Genomic DNA, 21,278 nt, shown 5'->3' with positions numbered 1-21,278 from the left:
CATTAGGCTTAATAAAGCGGGAAGAATGCATGCACACAGTCTTACTAGTCTTTGTTGGGAATGAAAGCACGTAATGCTTTGAAGTGAATTTGCATAGCCCATTGATGCCGGCAACTGTAGTGGCATGAGAAAAACCAACAGGAAAATCTGCTGCAAGCATACTTTGAAAGTGTTTATTAAGAAGAAAAAAAACCACTAGGGAGGAGAACAAAGACAGAGTGACTATGTAAACAAGCCACAAACAACTTGGTTACTTGCAAACAGTCCTTTTAGACTACACCTTGCTTGCAAAAAGATACAGGGAATGGAAAGGGCATCACAAAGTAGGAAGAGTGGAAAGCAGCGTTGCTGCTCTGTCACCCCGGGATGGCAGTATTCGTTACAAATACTAGCATACAGATGTGCTCGTGCTGTCATAACAATACCAAGGAAGGAAGGCATAGACGCTCAATTTTCCTTCAAGTGATATGTGGGAAGGAGATAGTAGTTGTCAGTTGTTCGATAGTTATCGAGGGCTCAGCTGCCGTAAAAGGTTGGCTGGGTGGGCAACTTTTTTTTTTTTTTTTCACTTGCTGCAACAGTCCCTCAGGTCAACTTTGTGTGGAATGATTGGTTACTCACAATTATGGCTGCTCGGCCATTCTTTCTAGATTATGTATTTTAGCAAGGGTGCTTTGTACCCACCGCTATGTGCAAGAAAAGAAAGTGAGGAACACAAATTAAGTTCCATTGTGGCACGCAGGCTTGATACGTCGTGGCTTGGATGTGAACCATAGCTGTGCTCAGAGACCAGCTATGTGAAGGTTGGCATCGAGCTGTTCTAAGTACCTGCACAGAGAAAAGAAATGCTGGTGATGAAGACCGCTCTTTTTAACACAACCAAGGAAAAATGAGGACTGCTATGGAACTCTCTTTAAGCATAGCTGTGACTGGAAACGTCGCCGCAGAACGTACACCAAATGTAGCTAACAAGTAAGAATGCACATCCTCTTCCTTGTAGTAAAGAGCTGCACAAAACACAAAATTTAATTACAGTAAAACCTCAGTGTTGGGTTGCCGGTTCATAAGCTCAAAATCGTGGGTCATAAAGATGTCCCACAGGGTTGCACTATTTTTCTGCCGATTAATATCGTCCCAGATATCGCAACTTTCAGGCTACTACATTCAAAATACCGAAAAATTCTGGTTGTATAGTACACTTCCTGTGCACCTATGCGAGTGGGCCGAATCAGGGGCATGTGGCATAAATGCAGCGGCAGTCAGCCGCCACGGTGGCTTCTCTGCAGTGCCTGTATGCAAAGGGGGCGAAGCATTAAATAAATAAAGAAAGCTGCGCCGACGTACTCAGGGGCCGTTCACACGAGGAGGCCACAATAAGAGAAGAAATGCAGCAGCTTCTTCGCAGTGTCTAAAAGATGTGGGTGGGTGGGTGGGTGGGGGGGGGGGGGGGGTGACTACTATAATGTGCCTACGTACAATCGAGCCAAGTCTGGGAAACGCAGCATGAAAAACGAAAAAAACCGAGACACGTCGGCTGCCGCTTCCCCACAGTGCATAAATGCAAGCAGGCGAAGCATCCGAAAATGACTAGGGAAAAGATCAAAGCCACTTTTGCCATCACCGTAGGTGGATCGGATGTGTTGCAAAGTTTCTTCTGGGTTAAGGACAACGCAAATGCGTACTGAATTCTGCGAGCACTAAAAAAGGAAGAGTTTCAACTCTGCCCCAAGTAATGAAAATTAAAATTGGTTTTGGGGGAAAAGAAATGGCGCTGTCTCACAATATCACAATATCGGTGGACACCTGAACAGCCCTCTAACGGAAGGGATAAAGGAGGAACTGAGAGAAGAAAGGAAGAAAGAGGTGAATACTTTCCACCACCTGGGGACCTTTAGCATGCATTGACATTGCACAGCACACCAGCACCTTAGGTTTTCCCCTCCCTCGAAATGAAACGGGGCCGCTGCAGTCAGGTTGGAACCCGGGTACTCCGGATCAGTAGCCGAGCGCCCTAACCACTGAGCCTCCACGGCGGGTATAATGCTAATCAATCATTTTGTTGCATGAAATTGTCAATAAACTCCTTTTATCTCGTTCGACAGCCGCATTTCTTTTTTAAGTGGTTTCTTTTTAAATGTGTCAACAAGGTTCTACTGTATACACAATTCAAGACGCCTTGTAGCCACATACAGATATTTATAGAAATAACTATGCTTATAGAGGAATTTAGTTTATGCTTTCAACTGAACAATGATTGAAGTTCTCCGTTCAATTTTAAAATCCTTTGTGTTTAAATTTACACAGGTAATAACATAAAGAACAGACAGCAAGCTGGCATGGCCTCCAATAAAACAGGCCACAACACCATATTGGAGCTTGCATTGGTGTCACAGGAGGTGCAAGGCCTCGGAGAACATTGTGGCATTGTGGCATATTATAGTAATGCTGCCAAGTAACGTAAATCACTCTGCAGTAGCCATTGCTCCAGTGTGCCATGTATGTTTGCTAAACTTTCAGACAAATGATACCAAAGAAAATTAACACAAAAAAGCAGAGACACAAAAATAATTACCTCGAGTTCCACTGTTCCACCCTGGCCCTCAGAATACTCGGCCCAAACAAACTCGAGAGCTGATTCAAGCACTGACTCGCTGCACTTGACGTCAACGCATTCTCACAATTCTGCAAAATAAAAAAAAATAATAAATGAAGCACCTAAGTGTGCTTAGAATTGTGCCATCTAAAGTGACATAATCAGCAAAACACAGCATAGGCATCAGTTCTTTGCAGTGACACAAACAACATACCGGCATCAATAGCTTTGCGTCAACAGGCAATGCACACGCGGCATCACACTGAACTGGGACAAGCTTTACCCGCATTTTTACTTTCTCAGTTTATGGAGCTCGATTTGGAGGGGATAATTTTGCATGCTCAAGATCCTCAACATGTTACTAGTCAATCAATAAAGTACATGATGTCTAAAGTGCTGAAGATATGAAATGATGAGGCAAGCAAAATCGCACACTGTGACACACCTACAGAGTTCCAACAAACTGTGGAAGCACCTAGTAGTACATTTTACAAAGAGCTGTCCTCCCTGCACGTGCAAGCTGCATAACAGCATTCCAATAGTGGTGACCTTCTCTTAGTGCTGAGTATAATAGCTGTTAACCCTCCAATTCGTGCTCATGACTGACTCGGGCCTTGCTCAGCAGCCAAGAATCAAAACTATGCAATGATGAACGAAGAGATTTTTCAAAGACACGCCAGGACCATCTAGTTCCATACCTACCAGGCTGTAGAAGATGGGCTCAAAGAACAGCTCAATGTGTGCCTTGAATGTCCGCTTTCCCACGCCTTTCACCATGTTGGGCAGCTGTGGCAAACGAAAAGTGAATGCAAAGAACAAACATGTCAGGAAGTCTTCAACAGCACATTTAGTGACTTGTATGACGCAAATGCATGGTGCCATCATCATAAAAATTAAACGCAAAACAACCTCCTCACTCTACTACCAAGCAAATGCTGCCTTACAACCCTTAAAGTGCAGATTCACCATTTCACAGTTCTATCCATTTTGCAGTCATTATCCCCTGACTGCAATAGTGAGAATGCCAAGAGGAATATTTTTAAGGGCCCTTTAACAACCCAACATTCGAGTGCCACTAGTGATAAATGCACCACGAACAAGAGGGGAGCCTAGCTTCCAGTTCGGACAAGCAGCACTTGCACATGTCCTTGCCGGTATGTGTACTAAGACGTACACTCGGAGTCGTGGAATCATGAGGAAAGGCCAAGCGTAGCTTGACACCAAAAGGCCCGGTATAAACTGATTGACACTTTAAGTTTTGCCAGCTCTCTGAACAATGAAATCGGCACTATGTTCACTGCTCACATGAAGCATAGGGCACTGCAACACAGTAAGGGAACAGCGCATCTGATCATAATCGGATGGTAGCAAGTGATTCCTCACTGTCACCATGGTATGAACAAACAAAGAAACCTACAAACAAACTGCTTCTCACCTGATTGCATAGTGTCTCCAACAGCACCACATGGTGGGTGTAATGTCGGTGCCTCGAAGCTTCGGACAGGGCAGGCAGGAATTCAGCAACGCTCGTCGACACCTGAGGTACCTGGGACAGCTCCGATATCAGGTGGATGCATCTAGAAGAACAGAGAACCTTGGCATATGACAGTTCTACTCTGCACCACAAGTGACAGGCATGCGATGGGAGACCATGTGTAAAGGGGGTGAGCACATTACGCATGACCAACGAGTGAGAACCGCAAAACACAAGTCACATACTAAAACAAGAACTGGGTAAAACACATTCAAAAAGCCCCAGTTTGTGTTCGATCTTTCTTTTTTTAACCATACTCATGGCATTGTGCGAACAATGTGTATAAATATACCGTAATTACCTCACGTGACAAATGCGCTAAGAATGCGCGTAATGAACTCGATCTCCTGATGCAAAGTCTGGAGCTGATGACAGTGAATGCAAACTTTATGTCAGCTTTGCAGTGCTTTATGGGTTCCCTGAGCACTGTAATGCACTTGTGCCTCAAGCCCCACCTTGCTTTTTACCCACTTTGTTTTTGGACTAACCATACTGTAATTGCTTATAAGTGAATTGTGTCGCTCAGTAGACGGTCATTATTAACTTAATTTGGCTACATTTCTGAAGGGCTCTCTGCCTGTATGCTGATTTTTGCACCTTAAGCAAGAAGGGTGAAAGTTCAGATATGAACCGCTGCTAAGTACCTAAGATGGGTATATTTTTTTTTTTACCTAGTCATCACTACTTGTACCAATCACAAACGCAGTAGCATTTTCTGCACTTTGTTAGGAGGAGGAACACCAACAGGTCTACACGCAACCCACAACCAATCCCTGCAATTCTCACAGGAACAGTAAAGTTGTGCTAATGGCTCGAGTAAAACATGTACTTTTCGCATAGGCATTCATGATAGAAGCAGGAGCCAGGATCGTAAGACCATAGTGTAACTACCACAAAGGCACACAATTTACCGAAGGACTGCCATTTGTTCAAAGCCAATATGTGGGCCAGCGGAAAACACACAACACAGCTTTGCCAGACACATACCCATCAGCTAGCTCCCAAGGCTCTGATGGCTTTTTGTAGTTCCAGTCTGTTGGCAGACCGGATCTTGGGGCAAGGCTTTCGCAGGAAAAAGTCTTGAAAGACATAGAGAAAGAACAAAGGCCGGTGAACTAGCGTAGCAGTTGTGACAGCAGGCATAACAAATTAAAGAGCTGTGTGCCATAGCTTTAAACCATGCTCAACTGCACAACAGCCGAGGCAGATAACGCAACACCCACAAAGCTCATTAACAAAAGCAATGCAACATGCATCCCAAAGTGAGCTTCACATCACAGACACTACACTCATCGCGACAAATGAAACTTCACTTCATTATTTGGCGACCACTATAGTAACTTTGCTTGCACCTTTCAGCACTGAAAACACAAACTCTCACACAAGGCACTTGCCTGCCAACATGCCGCAACCATGGCAAAACAACCAGCATAAAGGGCTTAAAAACTGCGCAACATTCACTTCCTTACAGCTTGTAATTTTACCCTGCTTGTATTTAATTGTATTAATTTTAATTGTTTTGTATTAAATTTGTATATAGTTGTATTTGTATTAAGTCCGAGTAATTGTGAAAAGATAAAGACAGACAGCAACTGCAACTGCACAGCCACAACAGTTACCTCCCACATGCCTTTCAACAACGAAAGCATGAGCATCCACGTGCAGCACATTCATGGTAACATGCGGCAATGATGGCAAAGTAAACACTATGAACAAGTAATTAACATGCTGTAAATTGCATAACATTCACTTCCTCACAGGTTATAATGCTGCCTTATGTGCAATTAGCCTCAACTGCTTAGCAACATATTCCTTTACAACTGGTTTATGCATATGTATTTCAGTCAACTCTTTACTCAGAAACATGAATCAGGCTAGCCGTATATAGCAGCTGAAAGTGCACAGGTAAAATATGTTGTTTTCTTCACACGTACTATTCGCGTTTCATTCCGGCCTGACTGTACATTTGACTGTGCCATCAAGAAAAGATGACAAACCAACTACAATACCCACCGAGTCTTTGCATTTGGTTCAGACTTAATAGTCACAGCAGTTTTTGCTTTGAACACAACTTGTAGCAACCTTAACTTGCATTTGTTGAATTATCTTGTTCTTTTTTTTTTTAAACTATTATACTCCTCCGTACATAAATGCGAACAGAGAAAATATGGAAACACAACATGGTAGCATCATGTCACTGAAACGTTTTTATGTGTCCAGTTCATCTCTGCACATTATATGTTTGTGAAAAAATGAAGCTCTTAGCAGTGCTATTTATGGAAGCACGTTTGCATGAAATTGAAAATGCTAATGCTATTAAGTGCTATCAATTTTTCCTCTCTGTAGCAGCATGGAAATTTCATTCCTATTAAAGACCACTGATTCAAATTTCCCTCAGTGATATGTGTCTAGTCTAGCGGGAGGATAATATGCTCTTGAAAGTGAAGAGAAACAGCAAAGACTTTATGCAGCCATTTAACTCTTCTACTGCGGCACTGTACAGTCACGGATAAAAGTTAGCGGGATGCGGATTCGCGGAAAATAATTTAGTATTGCTGCATCATGTCGCCGGCAGCGAGTTGGTATCATTTGTTCCAGTGAAGGGCCACGCATGTCCCCTCATGATTCTATGCTTTTCATTCGCCTCGTTAGCCTGACCGCGCAAAAATAAATTATTTTCCGCGAAACTGCGTCCCACAAATTTTTGTCCACGAATGTACAAGTGCTTATCTCCTATAGCACCAAAATCACAAAATATTGCAGACAGACAGGAAGGCAGTAGTAAGCCTTGTGGTAGGCACAGTGTCGAATGGTAAATGAAGTTCAACATAGTAATCATAACAAGTCACTCGTTGAACAACTAAAGCTTTTGTGCTGTGGCAGCACTGGACCACGAAAATTCGAGAAGGTACTATACGGACTAAAGTGCTAATCACTTGCACTGCAGGTATGATTGCACAATGCATGCCAGTGCCCGTTTATTTTTAATTCAAAGAAAAAAAGTCATGCTACGAGGCGTTTAATATAGCATATAGCAGCTCAGCGTTGCATACAGCATACAGCAACACTGAGCTGATCTGTAGTGCTGTGCTGTCATTCCGAAGCATCCTATACTACCTTTGCAAACGTGCAACAAATCCTAGTGTCTGGCACACAAGACATGCATACCACGTTGACCATGTCGAAAGCGGACAACATGCAACAGCAGGTGCCTTCGTATCAGAGGATCACGCTTCCTTCCTTGTGCATCTCGAGAAAAAAAAAAAGGCATGTTATCGCTACATACAGTGCACACCTGTTGATTGCTGTGCAGGGCTGGGTCATTGTCGTGAGCCTTCTTGATGGCTTTGAAACTACCTGGGTTGGCGCTGCTCGAACCCCAGCCCTGCAAGTCCCTGTAGACCACACTCTCTGCCGGTTGCTTCGCTACGCCGGCTAGGCCTTCAGTGATTTTGGCTTTCACTACTTGGAAGGCTTCTTGGCCTGCAGTGAGGTAAGAAGGTGGACTGTCATGTGCAGGAAAGGGCACTCTGGACAGCACAGGCATGACAAACAACCCGTTCATAGGCTTCGCTTTCGCATGCACACAGAGCAGTTACGGCAAAGTTGTGCTTCCAATCTCTCACACAGACATCTTTTTCCTCACAAACTAAGAGAATGCATTTTAATGTTTTGCCATCTCTTCTTTTAGTGCAGCAAATTATTTCCACACATGACCTGCCCAACACAAGCCTCAACAGGCTACAACAATCTTCACTACTTCAAAGCCTTTTTGCTGCTTCACCTGGTGACATAATCCACCTTAGAAACAAGCGCCACATACATATCCAAACTGCTGACAAACCTGGCTATGAACACAATAAAGCAATAACCACAGGCAGTTCTCATAACATATACAGCTGTGTCGCACCAAACGAGTCAGCATGTTAAAACAAAGTTGTAGCACTGGCATAAGCTGTTCTCATTAACAACAACCAAAAGCCTCTCGTGATAGCACGAAATAGAAGAAAGCTTCAAGCTCACACATACCGTAGGCTCTAACAACGTTGGCAAGAGCTCCTGCAGCCCCTTGTCTCACAGATGGTATGCAATCTTGCAGGTTGTTAAAGAACAACGGATAGACAGTCTTCAAGGATGCCCTAGAGGTAAAAGGGTCAAAGATAAGACACAATCCCAGTGCTCAGCTACAGTGGTACATCCTAATGGCTTTACACAATAGGTGAATTCAGTTTGGTTGAGTCCATCAGCTAACACTAAACACATCTTCAAAAAAAAATAGAATGCACCTTTGCTTTCAAACATTATAGAAAACAGGATAGTTATCATATTGTGAGCACGAGCCAAAATAAATGCCAGTTTTCTCATGTTATTGCTGCTTAGGGATGTCTTGTCACTTGATAAAATCAAATACAAGTGATTCAACTAGCTCTTTCCTAGATTATGAGCAGGAGCTTCATATTTGCACTTTGCAAATCAGCCAACAAACGCATAGGTACCCGGCTCACGGCAACAACAAACATGCTTAAACGGTACCGGCTCCTCCAAAAGGGAGTCACTTACTTCGACTCTTCAGGGTAGCACAGCACGAAGTTCCCGCAAGCAAGACAAGCGGCTGAAAAAAAAGTAAAAAAAAATTTCAACATTGTCCTGCAATGACAAGGTACAAAGGTGAAAAAACACTTTAAAAAAAGAAAATAATAATAACATACTCACCATCCCGGACTGCCCACGAAGGGTCTCGGAAGCAGACAAGAAGTGTTCTGAAAAGTCGGCACACGTACGGCCTCACGGCATCATGAGCTATCTGAAAGCAATTCACATTGGGATTCTATATTATAAAACGCTTCAACCAGTGTCCAACAACACTGTCCACTCCACTTCACGTAAGCAAAGACATTGCATGCGCTAACATACCTCAACATACACATACTGTGAATGAATATCATTATTCAGGCATAGTTTCCAACACATACAAGACACGGACATCACCACAATGCACTTGCTGATTGCTGCATTTTTTTTTTTTTGCAGAGATGGGTATAATCACTTCGCTGAGTTAATTTTTATTCACTGGCTGTATAGAGCTCAAACTAACCATAGTTGCATTTGGATGTGGGCTTTGTTTAATACCAATTTCTTCCAGATCAGATACCTTCTTTCTTACATAATAATTTGCCTTATGGTGTCACCTGCGCGGATACTCAGCAAAAATGGCACAATATTAGAGTGAAACGGAGAGCAGCACAATCTGCGACTATAAGCATCAAGCACCTTTCAGGGATAATGAGAGAGCCACGGACACTTCAGTGGAGGAAGTTCGAAGATTTAAGAATGAGTTACTAATCTTTTTAGAACAAAGCAGGCGTTCAGGTGACACATTGTTCTTTGCACCACAAAATTTTGCCTTTCTTATTGGTTTGTTTGCTTTATAATGCAACGGCAGCACACTGGATTATTTCATATAAAACAGGCAAGTACTGCAACAAAACTTTGTGCTAAGCAAAACCCCATCACCAACCACCACTTCAGTGTGATATCGTAACAATGTAAGTAGCGTCCTACCCCCTGCGGTTATTACATCTTAATAATTAACAAGCCTAAGTGAAGGTCAGCTTACCTGGAATGCGATGCGAGGCAAGAATGCCTTACTAATCATGCATCATGCTCACCGAAAGCTACATTAAAGGGGGGCCAAAGGATGCCCATACAACACTGCACACAGCCCAAGGTGTGTCACTACATACCTTGGAAGCAAGTTCTGCAATGCAGGCACACGCAGCTTCCCGAACAGCATGGTTCTCCGCAGCTGCCTGAGATGTGTAATAGTTAACCTACAGAGCAGACAGAAAAAAAAAATAAGATAGGGGAAGCAGAATATAAACTGCATGCAATGAAAAGTAAGCTATAAATAGATTGCAGGCATGCTAACTCTACAAAAATGGTTGTTTCCTGTTTTACCCCAGCAAAAAATATAGGAGGTTGAACACACACCATGCATCATGAAGACATTTTAGTTCTCAAAAATTAAAACAGACCTGGCCGAGTCAGGCAACTGCTGCTTTCTAGGTCTGAATCATTCAGTGATAGAGCATACAAGGAGTTATCAGCAAGTTACTGAACAAGAAACGGTTTATCTAAGATAATGCGCAAACCGAGGCCATAATCAACCCATGTGCTTGCATCTTGAAGGACAAATTATTGCACGCATCTCACTTTGAAACATTGTAAGTCATCCAAAATACATGTCCGATGTTGCCAAGGGAATGTAAGGGGCCATCTAAATACTTCAGATGGTGCGAATTTGCTCCCTCTCAACAGTTCCATGCAGGTCGCATCAGTAAATCCAGTAGCGCAAGAATGCTTGCAGTCATATTTTTCCTTTGAACGCACACCATTCAAAAATACGAGTTGAACCACACAGAGCTCACCACACTAGCAATGTGCCTCTGAACCAGCTCCCTGCCCTCCGTTTTTGCAATGCGACGCCAGGTCTCCTGGGAGTAGATGCGTACTCCATCAGCCGTGTAGTATCTGAAAATTAAGGCCAGCCATGACAACACTTAGCATCTAGAATCGGTTAAAACGATGGAAAAAAAGCAAATTTCTGCCGCACTACGAGAGACAGCTACCGGTTAAGGCACATCTGAGGCAGGAGATCGGGAAAGAAGAGCTCGCGTTCCCTCTCGGAAAAGGACAGCAAGAACTTCCTAGTTGCTTCCGACGCTGCAAGGCGGACCTGTAGCGTGAAAAAGAAAAAAAGCACAGCACAGATGCATTTTAATGTGACAGCATTAAAAGCCTCATCCGGGATGGGGGAGGAATGTCTCATTGATAATAAGATTCGCTCACTGGCTGGAGAGATGCAACATCACCAGACCAGATAATTCCCATTGGCTGGAGGGAAGTGATGTCACTACAGCAAATAATTCCCATTGGCTGGAAAGAAGTGATGTCACTAGAGCGAATAATTCCCATTGGCCGTAGGAAAGTGATGTCACTAGAGCAAATAATTCCCATTGGCTGGAAAGAAGTGATGTCACTAGAGCGAATAATTCCCATTGGCCAGAGGAAAGTGATGTCACTAGAGCAAATAATTCCCATTGGCTGGAAAGAAGTGATGTCACTAGAGCGAATAATTCCCATTGGCCGTAGGAAAGTGATGTCACTAGAGCAAATAATTCCCATTGGCTGGAAAGAAGTGATGTCACTAGAGCGAATAATTCCCATTGGCCGGAGGAAAGTGATGTCACTAGAGCAAATAATTCCCATTGGCTGGAAAGAAGTGATGTCACTAGAGCGAATAATTCCCATTGGCCGTAGGAAAGTGATGTCACTAGAGCAAATAATTCCCATTGGCTGGAAAGAAGTGATGTCACTAGAGCGAATAATTCCCATTGGCCGTAGGAAAGTGATGTCACTAGAGCAAATAATTCCCATTGGCTGGAAAGAAGTGATGTCACTAGAGCGAATAATTCCCATTGGCCGGAGGAAAGTGATGTCACTAGAGCAAATAATTCCCATTGGCTGGAAAGAAGTGATGTCACTAGAGCGAATAATTCCCATTGGCCGTAGGAAAGTGATGTCACTAGAGCAAATAATTCCCATTGGCTGGAAAGAAGTGATGTCACTAGAGCGAATAATTCCCATTGGCCGTAGGAAAGTGATGTCACTAGAGCAAATAATTCCCATTGGCTGGAAAGAAGTGATGTCACTAGAGCGAATAATTCCCATTGGCCGGAGGAAAGTGATGTCACTAGAGCAAATAATTCCCATTGGCTGGAAAGAAGTGATGTCACTAGAGTGAATAATTCCCATTGGCCGTAGGAAAGTGATGTCACTAGAGCAAATAATTCCCATTGGCTGGAAAGAAGTGATGTCACTAGAGTGAATAATTCCCATTGGCCGTAGGAAAGTGATGTCACTAGAGCAAATAATTCCCATTGGCTGGAAAGAAGTGATGTCACTAGAGCGAATAATTCCCATTGGCCGTAGGAAAGTGATGTCACTAGAGCAAATAATTCCCATTGGCTGGAAAGAAGTGATGTCACTAGAGCGAATAATTCCCATTGGCCGTAGGAAAGTGATGTCACTAGAGCAAATAATTCCCATTGGCTGGAAAGAAGTGATGTCACTAGAGCGAATAATTCCCATTGGCCGTAGGAAAGTGATGTCACTAGAGCAAATAATTCCCATTGGCTGGAAAGAAGTGATGTCACTAGAGCGAATAATTCCCATTGGCCGTAGGAAAGTGATGTCACTAGAGCAAATAATTCCCATTGGCTGGAAAGAAGTGATGTCACTAGAGCGAATAATTCCCATTGGCCGTAGGAAAGTGATGTCACTAGAGCAAATAATTCCCATTGGCTGGAAAGAAGTGATGTCACTAGAGCGAATAATTCCCATTGGCCGGAGGAAAGTGATGTCACTAGAGCAAATAATTCCCATTGGCTGGAAAGAAGTGATGTCACTAGAGTGAATAATTCCCATTGGCTGGAGGGAAGTGACGTCACTGGACCAGAAGTGACGTTACAGGACCAGCCAGACCAGAAGTGATGTGACCAAACAGAAGGTGACATCACTCACGGTAAAGGCATCAACAGCTTCCAATTCCAACACTTAAAACAATTAGGTGTCCCTGTGAATTAAAAAATATATATTTTTTTCTGCTAGTCTAATCATGCTATTTATTGGGCACATGGAGAAAAAAAAAGAAACAACTGCACCTGGCTCCAATTGTCGGCCAAACCAAATGCAAGGCACCTGGTGATGTCATGTCCAAACCGGTCTGCAGAAAAGAGGCCCTTTGAGCCCGATGCTGCAAAGGCGAATAAAACGAGGCTTGGTTGAAGTAGCAATGCTGGCCCAATGGGAACAGTTTTCGTGAGCATATAAAAGGTCACAAAATAGCAAACAGGCAATAAAATTTTGAAGTAAAACTTTGTCTAAGAACCTCCACGTTGGTTAATCCAGCAAGTGGCTGCTTTAACAAGCGGCTGCCTGTAACTAAGCTCAATTACAAAGGTTATATGGCAACTATTACCGAATAATGTTAAATACCGCCAACTGCACCAAGCGACTTCATCTGATATTTTTTTTAGGTCAAATTGAAGTAGCAAGTGTCAGCAACATGTAAATATTACAGCGCCAGTGTACTAATTACAGCTGGCAGGTATCGACATAATCCTTCTTTGTAACAATAAGGCGCTGCTTTCACAGAAAACAGAGCTTTTATAAGCTAGAAAAGGCCTAAAGAAAAAAATACAGACATTACAACCACCGACCATTTTTAGAAGCAAACTGCGGTGATGTCAATACTTTTTCTTGTTATAGATCTCTGAGGCCCTCTGAGGCTAGACCACGCAACCATTAACCTTTAAACGGCGATTCCGGAGTGCTTTCTATTACTGACGCTTGAATGGCAGGGAAAAAATGTGTTCCACTTGTGGATCCAATTTTCTCAGCAATGAATGCACCTTTTGCTGTTTAAAGAGCCATACAGTCAATTTTTACACAAAAGTAATGGATGGAATTGTCTTCTGTGTCTTAAAAATACTTTGTGCTGATTATATATGACCATGGCACTACTTAAAGGCACTGCAAGCAGGCATACCTGAACAGCAGGTGACGAGTGACGAGATCACACAGAAGGTCGTCTCACGAACAAAGCGACTGACATGCTGCGCGGTCTTGCAGAGAAGCTCAATGAGCTTGTGATCTACAAATCCTTCGAAACTTGCGCCACAGCCATCAACCACCGCTTGGAGGCACCTGTACCAAAAACAGGCATCGGTGATGTATTCGCTGCATTCTAAAAATGAATAGCAGGACTTCAACACAAATGTTAAAAGTGGCTGATTAAGAACAGCAATGACACATCACAGATGCCTTAAATGTGCTCAGTCTGTAGTGACACTCCACACATACTAACAGCATGCACACAGTGATGTTCTTACCATATTTTCTATGCCATTACCTTATAATAGACCACTGCAAACATAACGTTGTCAGGTGGCTGACAGAGAAAAGGCTAGCGCAGAACTCAAAGTACTTATCGGGTGAACTTGTGCCTACAAACAAACAAGTCGGCAGCGGCAGTAGTAGCAAGTGCGCTCGGCAGTCGGTAAAGATCAGAACAATGGTTGCTCTCGGCCACACTCAATTTAAAGGTGACGGTAAGCTTTTAGATAAACCACCTTAAGCACCTACGACATAACTGAATATAGTAGTAGGGTAGAGCGTTGTCCTGCGTCCCTCTCTGTGTCTGCGTCCTTCAGCTGGTTTTTTCTTTAGAATATAGTAGAAACAGCTGCTCATGGCTATAATCATTCTCAAGAAATCTGGTCCCCAGTGGGGCGACAAACTAATAAGGCTGAGCACCAGTGGCTCTGAGCATGAACAAACAAACGTTATAAAGCTTTGTGGCAATAGTAAATACATAGGCATGAAGTATAAAGGCAGACAAGAGAAGCGCTACTTTGAGAACATCGTATGTTGGCAGGGTAAAATTGTCAGCATATGCGCTCAACAGCAAAGAATCGAAGATATTGCATTCCCTTGAGGAAAAGTACCACAGACTTATCACTGATGCAAGCCGTACCAATCTTGACAACATGGAAAACCCCCATCAGCTCAGTGCATCCACATCTCTCCCCCGTGTCCAAAATTAAAAATTTCTTTTAAAAAATCACACTTTGTGCAAAAAGACAATGAAGCAGCCTATAAGCAAATGTGGAGTTCATTTTATTTGCAGACATCCCTTGTGGACAGAACAGAACAAACTAAAAAAAAAACAATGACGAAACCACAACTAAATGCACAATGGACGTAATGTGGCAAGGTTATGCAGTAGTATGCGCAGGGAAAGAGCATGACGTATATACCGTGGCACGCTTCGAATTTGTGGCTCAGAGACAACAAGAGGAACAAGCACATTAGATATAAAGGGACAGTATATTTGCATTTGCACCGCTCATACATACTAGCGCTTAACAAAATTCCAGGCAGAAGAAAGGATACGACTGCATGTGAACCACTGGAAACTTTTTCACAATGGGAAAGAATGGAGCAGCCTGCATCAGCAAAATATGTGCATCACTTTTCAAGACCGAATACGATTTGCATTTGCTCCAAGGTCCAAAGCGTTCGCTCAAAATACGTTGTGCGCATGGGCTGGAAATTCTGGGCCTGGTCAGCTTCACCTGACACACACATGATCCATGAGTAGTACATGTTTCATCTGTCACTGCTTGCATCTACCTACATCTTAGCCGTTACCTGTCAACAATATCAGAACTACCTGAAATACCAACAAGACTTGTTAGATGTACTGATATGTGCTTAGTAAATGTGATTCAAATGTGCGGTAATGCTTTTAGAGTGTGCTACTAACTTGATACTCGTCTCCAGATGCCTCCAGCCAACAGTATTAAGTAGAACCTTAGCAGCACTGGATCCGTCCTGCTGTAGAAGTCAAAGAAAGCAGAGGTTGCATGCAGAGCTCCAAAAATGGCCTGCGCCAGGCATTCACTGTTGTTATCCCCCAGTCAGAATAATAACTGATTAAAAAAAAAATGAACACACCGTTAAGTCAATCAACCAAACGTTTCCAAACGGTTGGTTCTCAAACGGTTGCAATTGGTCTCTTCTCACTGGATTTCTCATTCCAGTCAAAAGAACTGGAGTTAGTAAAAACACAACTGGGACCAACTGGAATCCGCTTGGTTGCAAGTGGTTTCCAATTGGTTCCTAACCGTGCTCTGTAAAGTGTGCGATGACACTAATACAAAAAAAAAAGCTTAACGGAGAAAAAAAAACGTTGACTGCATAAGCCAGCGCAACTGATACGCATTGGTATGAATTAGTACAAAGTGCATATTCGTACACGGCCAACTGGATAGGGTCAACTGTTCTTTAGGTCGAAAAGTGCTTCAAATATATTCACATACAGACAAGTTGTCCTCTGTCCTCGCATCGTCCGTAACGCTGCCGCTTTCCGACGGGTCCCTCTCCAGGTAGGTTTCAATCAAATGCATCAGGTCCTTGTGATGCTTCTCATACAGTCGGACGCCATCGACAGCGCACAGGGTGCCGAGTACGTGACCTAAATACGAGCGAAAGCAGTTGGTGCGACCGTAATTATAGTTTCGCGTGCCCGCTGAGAACACGCGGACACTGTACAATTGGCCGATCGCCCGAAACTTACCGGCTTCGAGCCGTACGTTGACGTTCGGGTCGGCCACCAGCGACAGACAAGCGGTGGCTACACTTTCGTCAAACTGCTCGTTGCTCGGCTGTCGCGCGCTGCGGCGGTATTCCACGATCGCCTTCGCGCCTAGCAGGGCTCCGATCTTCGAATCCCAGGCCGTCCTGTCGCTCTCGAGCAAGGACAGCACGGCCGCTTCGAAAACGTTGACATCGGTGCTCTTGGCGGCTGTCAGATACCTCTGCGCCTCTTGGTAGCCGCGCTCCCGTTCCAGCGATGTCGGGCTGCAAAGCTGCTTCAGCGGCTCGACTGACATCTTTGTCGCGCGCTTTGCTCTATGCCGTTCGCTTCTTCCGCGTTTCAAGACGCTTCGGATCTCCCCTCAGCTGACCGAAGGGTCATACCAGTTGCGAGATCGCGAGCTGCTGCCGTATCCTGTGCGCGCGCGGTGCGAGTACGACACAACCACACCACCTCTGGCAAAAAAAAAAAAAAATGTGCAGTCTCAATAACTTCCTCCCTTATTTTTTTTAAATCGCGTTGCGAGCTCATTATCGCGCACCCGTTTCATCTTTGTATTTACGCGGAATTTATTCTGAAATTTTTTTTTCGTCAACACTTTCGGCTAGTTTCGAGGTGTTCGAGCACTTGCCACACATGCTGCGGGTTTTGAAGGTGTCTGTCGTCGCATGAGCAGCACGAGTTTCTTGCCGTAAAGCGATTGGGTCCGAGACTTCGGGTGCTATTTGAATCAATGGCGGTAGGCCGGACTTAGCAGGTATGTGTTGATTTTTTTAAAACCGTTTAGCTCCTTCTGGGCGGCGAAAGAAGCATCGTAGGAAGCTTTTGAAATGATGAGCTTTTCCGCGGACACCGCATCTGCGGCTGACATAGCGATCGCAGTGTGTCCGCCGTTTGTTTTCCAGAGTAACGTCATAAGTTAGGCCTAGGCTTGACGGTAGGCTTAACGGCCTTGTGTAAAAATTGAGCTTTTTGCGCGTTTCCGCCAAGTTTTGTAGCTTGTCTGCGCCGCGAGCGGTGTTTTTGTTTTTTCCGTTACAGTAACCTGTGCCCTGTCGATCTCTGCTCACCCGGGGAAAGGTTTCATGCACTGTCGTTCTTTGTTGTTTGAATTTTTAAAACTTGTCTGCGACGGGTTCGGCTGGTTCGTTTCAACGTATCGTTTGCGTGTTATGTTCTGTCGATGTGTTTTGCAGCCTTAATTTGTTCTGCACTTCGCGTGGTACTTTAGCAAATGACATCACGGCTTTATATGCTTCGCCTAACGCACGATGCTACACGATCGGCGAGCGTCAAGCGCAAGCCAGTAGCAGCGTCCGTTGAGACGCCGCTACACCGCCAAAAGGACGGCCGGCGTTTCGTAGACGCTAGAAAAATAGTGCCGCGACCTCCTTAGCTGCCGTGTGTGTGTCGGTCACTGCCCTCTGTATAGTAGAGCGGTCTTGTTCTCATGATTTATTTGCTCGGAGGACATTCTCAAAACGCGACATCGGCGCGTCGTGCGTGAGGTAATAAAAAGATCGCATCGTCGTGCCGTTAGCGACGCTTGCCGCCTGTGTGCCGGCGGTCATGCAGGACTCCTTGCGTCAGTATGACTATAATTTGTAACTCATCTTGACCAAAAACTTGGCCGATTGGCGAAGCGTTGGAGTGCACCCAATGCTTCCGAGAGCTGGGCAAGCAGGTTCATGCCGTGTCACAAAGGAACGCCGAGATAATTACGTTGTTAACAGCAACGCAGGATCAGATTGCCTTGTTTTCGGCATTTGCCGCCTAATTCTTGTCCGCAAGTCAGTGATAGGGATCAGAGCTGAAGCTTTTGAGGGATTGGGCTCCTACGTGTTTGCAAAGACCGTTATTTTGTAACTATACGAGTCTGCACCGTGCGATCGTTCGAGTGGCATGTGGCCAAGAGGAGGCCAGGGCCTTCTATCAAGGCTTCAGTTGAACAGCTTGAAATTGCTCTTACATGGGTCTTCTGGGTGCTAGGCTAGGTATCTGGTTCAGTGTGCGAGCTTGTGTGGCGTTTTTGGTGGACACGTTGAGTAGTTTCGTGTGTTTTGAAGAGCAACACGTTTTGAAATCTGTAATGCACCTTAATGCAGTGGTGACATATTTAAGCGTAGCCTCATGCTCCGGAAAGGCAAAATTATTCATGCTTTTCAAGCACAGTGATAATACTGAGCAGGTTGGTGCGTAGTTAACTGCAAGTGTGCCTTCATTTGATCACACAGCTACCGTCTTAGGTTTGGTGACACAAATGTGATTTTTACGGGCAGCAGACCTGAAGGTGCTCTTACAGGATAAAGGCAGGTGATGTAAAGTGCTCTTGGGTGAGCCTCTGATAGTGAAACATGATTTCAAAAGTCCTTTTTGTGTCCATTGTTTTTTTCTTGCATATGTTTCTTTGAAGCCATGCTTGGTTGCTGCCAAATTGCCCACCTGATGGTGCTGTCGAACTGCAGTGACAGTGAGAAAATGACTTGTGAAAAAAAATCACCACCTAGATCAAAGTAAAGGGCAAGTGCCCGGAGGAAAGTTGAAAAATCTCCCTGACGTTCTCAGTGTGCATGTTGAAGGAGCTTAACTACAGCACTGGTGTGAAAATATTAAACACCCAATGATATTGTTTTCTGAATACCCAGAGAGCTGCAAAATTGAGACCGGAATCGCCTAGTTAGAACCCCTAGTGTGCACAAGTACACAAGAGTTCCATGTAGTGCTTGTGTACTAAACACAGAAGCAAAACAGCAAGTAATGTATTTGTGACCTTGTGTAATATCTCACCTACAGGCTCTTAACACAGGACGTCACAAAAATTTAGCAATGGCACTAAGCGTTTTGTGGTATAAGGCAGGCCAAAGAGGTCTCTCCTGTCGTAATAATGTGTCCGCGGCCTTGGAACCCTTGCTACCATAACGTTACCGTAACGTTCATCCATGAAAGCTGTATTGAGCAACAAGAAATCTGCGTAGGTAGCTGTTAATCGTGGTGAGACCTGCAGAATGGCATTAGAGCGCATAGCTGATAGCTTGGCAAAGCTTTTGAGTTGTGTTGGGTCCATAATAAATTAAGCTGTGATATTAAGTTGTGAAAGATGGTGCCTCACAAGATCTTGACGTTCGTTATTTGGTAAATCCTAAACTTTATTTTCGAAGGCGCATTCTAGATGAGAAGGGATGCAAGTCGGGCTGAATGTTTGAACTATGTATTGTAGCATATTAAGTTCATGAGGTGCTCACTAGATTCCTGCGTGCTATAGTATAGGCTATAGTAAGTGAAGATGCCACACAGGATTAGAGATGCTGCGCAAAACAATTGGTTACAGGTTAGATTTGTAGTAAAGATAGCAGCACAGGAGACCAGGCCCGCTTGCACACACCAAATTAAACAGACTGGTTCCTAGTTTAGCCTTGTCTGCATTCTAGACCCTCTGTAGGTTTTGAGCATAGAAAAGACACATAATTGGTTCACTTTTTGGCGGACACCACAACCACACCCTGATGGAAAAAAAAAAACACAAGTGCTGACCAAAACTCCAGCTGACAGCTAAGGTTCGTGCCTCAGCAGTGCAGAAACACAGATGAGTAAAAGGACTGATGTAAACCCTAGCTGGTAACTTATTTTAGCTGGTGCTCGTTGTTTTTTTTCCTCGCAGCACGGTTGAGGTGTTCAACCACAAAGTGAGTGCGTTATGTACCTTTTCTCAAAGTCAATGAAGGGACTAGACTGTAGATAAGACTGGACTGTAATTTAGTTTGTGGAAGTGGGTCCAGTTTTTGTAGGCCTTTTATTTTCACATTTTATTAATTACAAAGGTCAGATGCGTTGCAAAAGTAATCTGGCAAAGGCTTTTGTTTGCTGTAACTGGCCCACCTCAGTGTTTTGAACATCAGCATGGCACAAACCTCACACTTTCGTGGGGTGACCTAGCTGGATGAAGACCGTCTTTGCGCCACTCTCTTATCATCCGATGCCGCTTTCATTGTATCACGTGCAGTGCAAATGCTGAACACACTGCTGTTGGTGACGGCCTCTCAGAAGTAGATATTTCTTATTAAATGGAACTATCATGTGGATCTTTGTTGGGCAGGTCACATGGAAAACACAATAAACACACAAAAAAAGTTGAAAATGAGAGTTGGAGGGGGGAAATGCTCACTGCAGTACAAGTGCACGTAGTTGGATTGGGCAGCTTGTTTCATGTGCAGAATTTCATGCAAAAGTCTTACCATCTTGTCTAAATTAAGCAAGTGCTCAAAGGCCATAACAGTGGGCAGGGAAAGGAAGTGTTCAAAAGGTGGCTGATTGTTGCAGACACACTGTGTGCATCTACTCTAAATTTCTGCACCTCTGATCTAGTCACAGCATTCATTAAAATGCCCACATTTGACTGTTGTGGTTGCTGAATGTACACTTTGTAGTTAGTCCAGGGGCAACATCGGTTCAGTTGGTGGCTAAACAGCATGACTCCTCTTATGGCAGTAGTGGCTGCTACAAAATTGCTAGTTTCTCTACATGGCTGCACTTTAAACATCGGGCAAAAAAGTTTAAGCAGTTGCGGGAAGCCATTTAACGGGAGATGAAGATAACATGTCCATAATTGTACACTGTTTATTCATTTGGTAACGTTGGTCAAGTTTTGTGTCGTAAGGCATCCAGCTTTGTTTTCACTGAAAAGTACCACTAAATGGATGCCAAAAATAAAGGTTGAATTTAGTCGAATCTGGAAACTGACGCTTCTGGATCATTTTGCTTTCCGTGGAAACCATTTGTTTGTGAACATCTTTTTTTCTTCCTTGTGTGGTTGCCACGTTTGGCTACAAAAATAAAGCATGCTGCTCTTCAGATATTCAGATATTTCAGATATTCCACTAATAATATGGTCACCTGTGTGGCACGTTTACCCCGAGTAATATGTGAGGGAT

At 43.9% G+C, this 21,278-nt stretch overlaps 2 protein-coding genes across 3 annotated transcripts in view; one reads left to right on the top strand and one right to left on the bottom strand.

Moving 5' to 3' along the window:
- Positions 1 to 169: 169 nt before the first annotated feature.
- On the bottom strand, positions 170 to 17,027 carry LOC144133383 (uncharacterized). The gene is made up of 17 exons (XM_077666463.1): positions 16,330 to 17,027; positions 16,073 to 16,227; positions 15,517 to 15,587; positions 13,738 to 13,895; positions 12,851 to 12,942; positions 10,757 to 10,863; positions 10,556 to 10,658; positions 9,872 to 9,958; positions 8,841 to 8,931; positions 8,688 to 8,739; positions 8,157 to 8,266; positions 7,423 to 7,610; positions 5,115 to 5,206; positions 4,029 to 4,170; positions 3,296 to 3,379; positions 2,573 to 2,682; positions 170 to 828 (listed from the first exon to the last, which is right to left on the bottom strand). The coding sequence occupies exons 1-17, from the start codon at positions 16,643 to 16,645 to the stop codon at positions 783 to 785; spliced, it is 2,004 nt and encodes a 667-aa protein (XP_077522589.1). The 5' UTR covers positions 16,646 to 17,027; the 3' UTR covers positions 170 to 782.
- LOC144133384 (serine/threonine-protein kinase VRK1-like) overlaps positions 16,971 to 21,278 on the top strand; it is a 36,633-nt gene continuing 32,325 nt past the window's right edge. For both annotated transcript variants that reach the window (XM_077666465.1, XM_077666464.1), the window contains exon 1: positions 16,971 to 17,107. The gene's annotated coding sequence lies outside the window, so the exon portion shown is untranslated. The remainder of the gene's footprint in view (positions 17,108 to 21,278) is intronic.

Source organism: Amblyomma americanum, chromosome 5 (genome assembly GCF_052857255.1).
Source record: "Amblyomma americanum isolate KBUSLIRL-KWMA chromosome 5, ASM5285725v1, whole genome shotgun sequence".
NCBI classification, from domain to species: domain Eukaryota; kingdom Metazoa; phylum Arthropoda; class Arachnida; order Ixodida; family Ixodidae; genus Amblyomma; species Amblyomma americanum.
The sequence above is the reverse complement of the archived record's forward strand: the minus strand, read 5'-3'. Positions and strand labels throughout refer to the sequence as shown.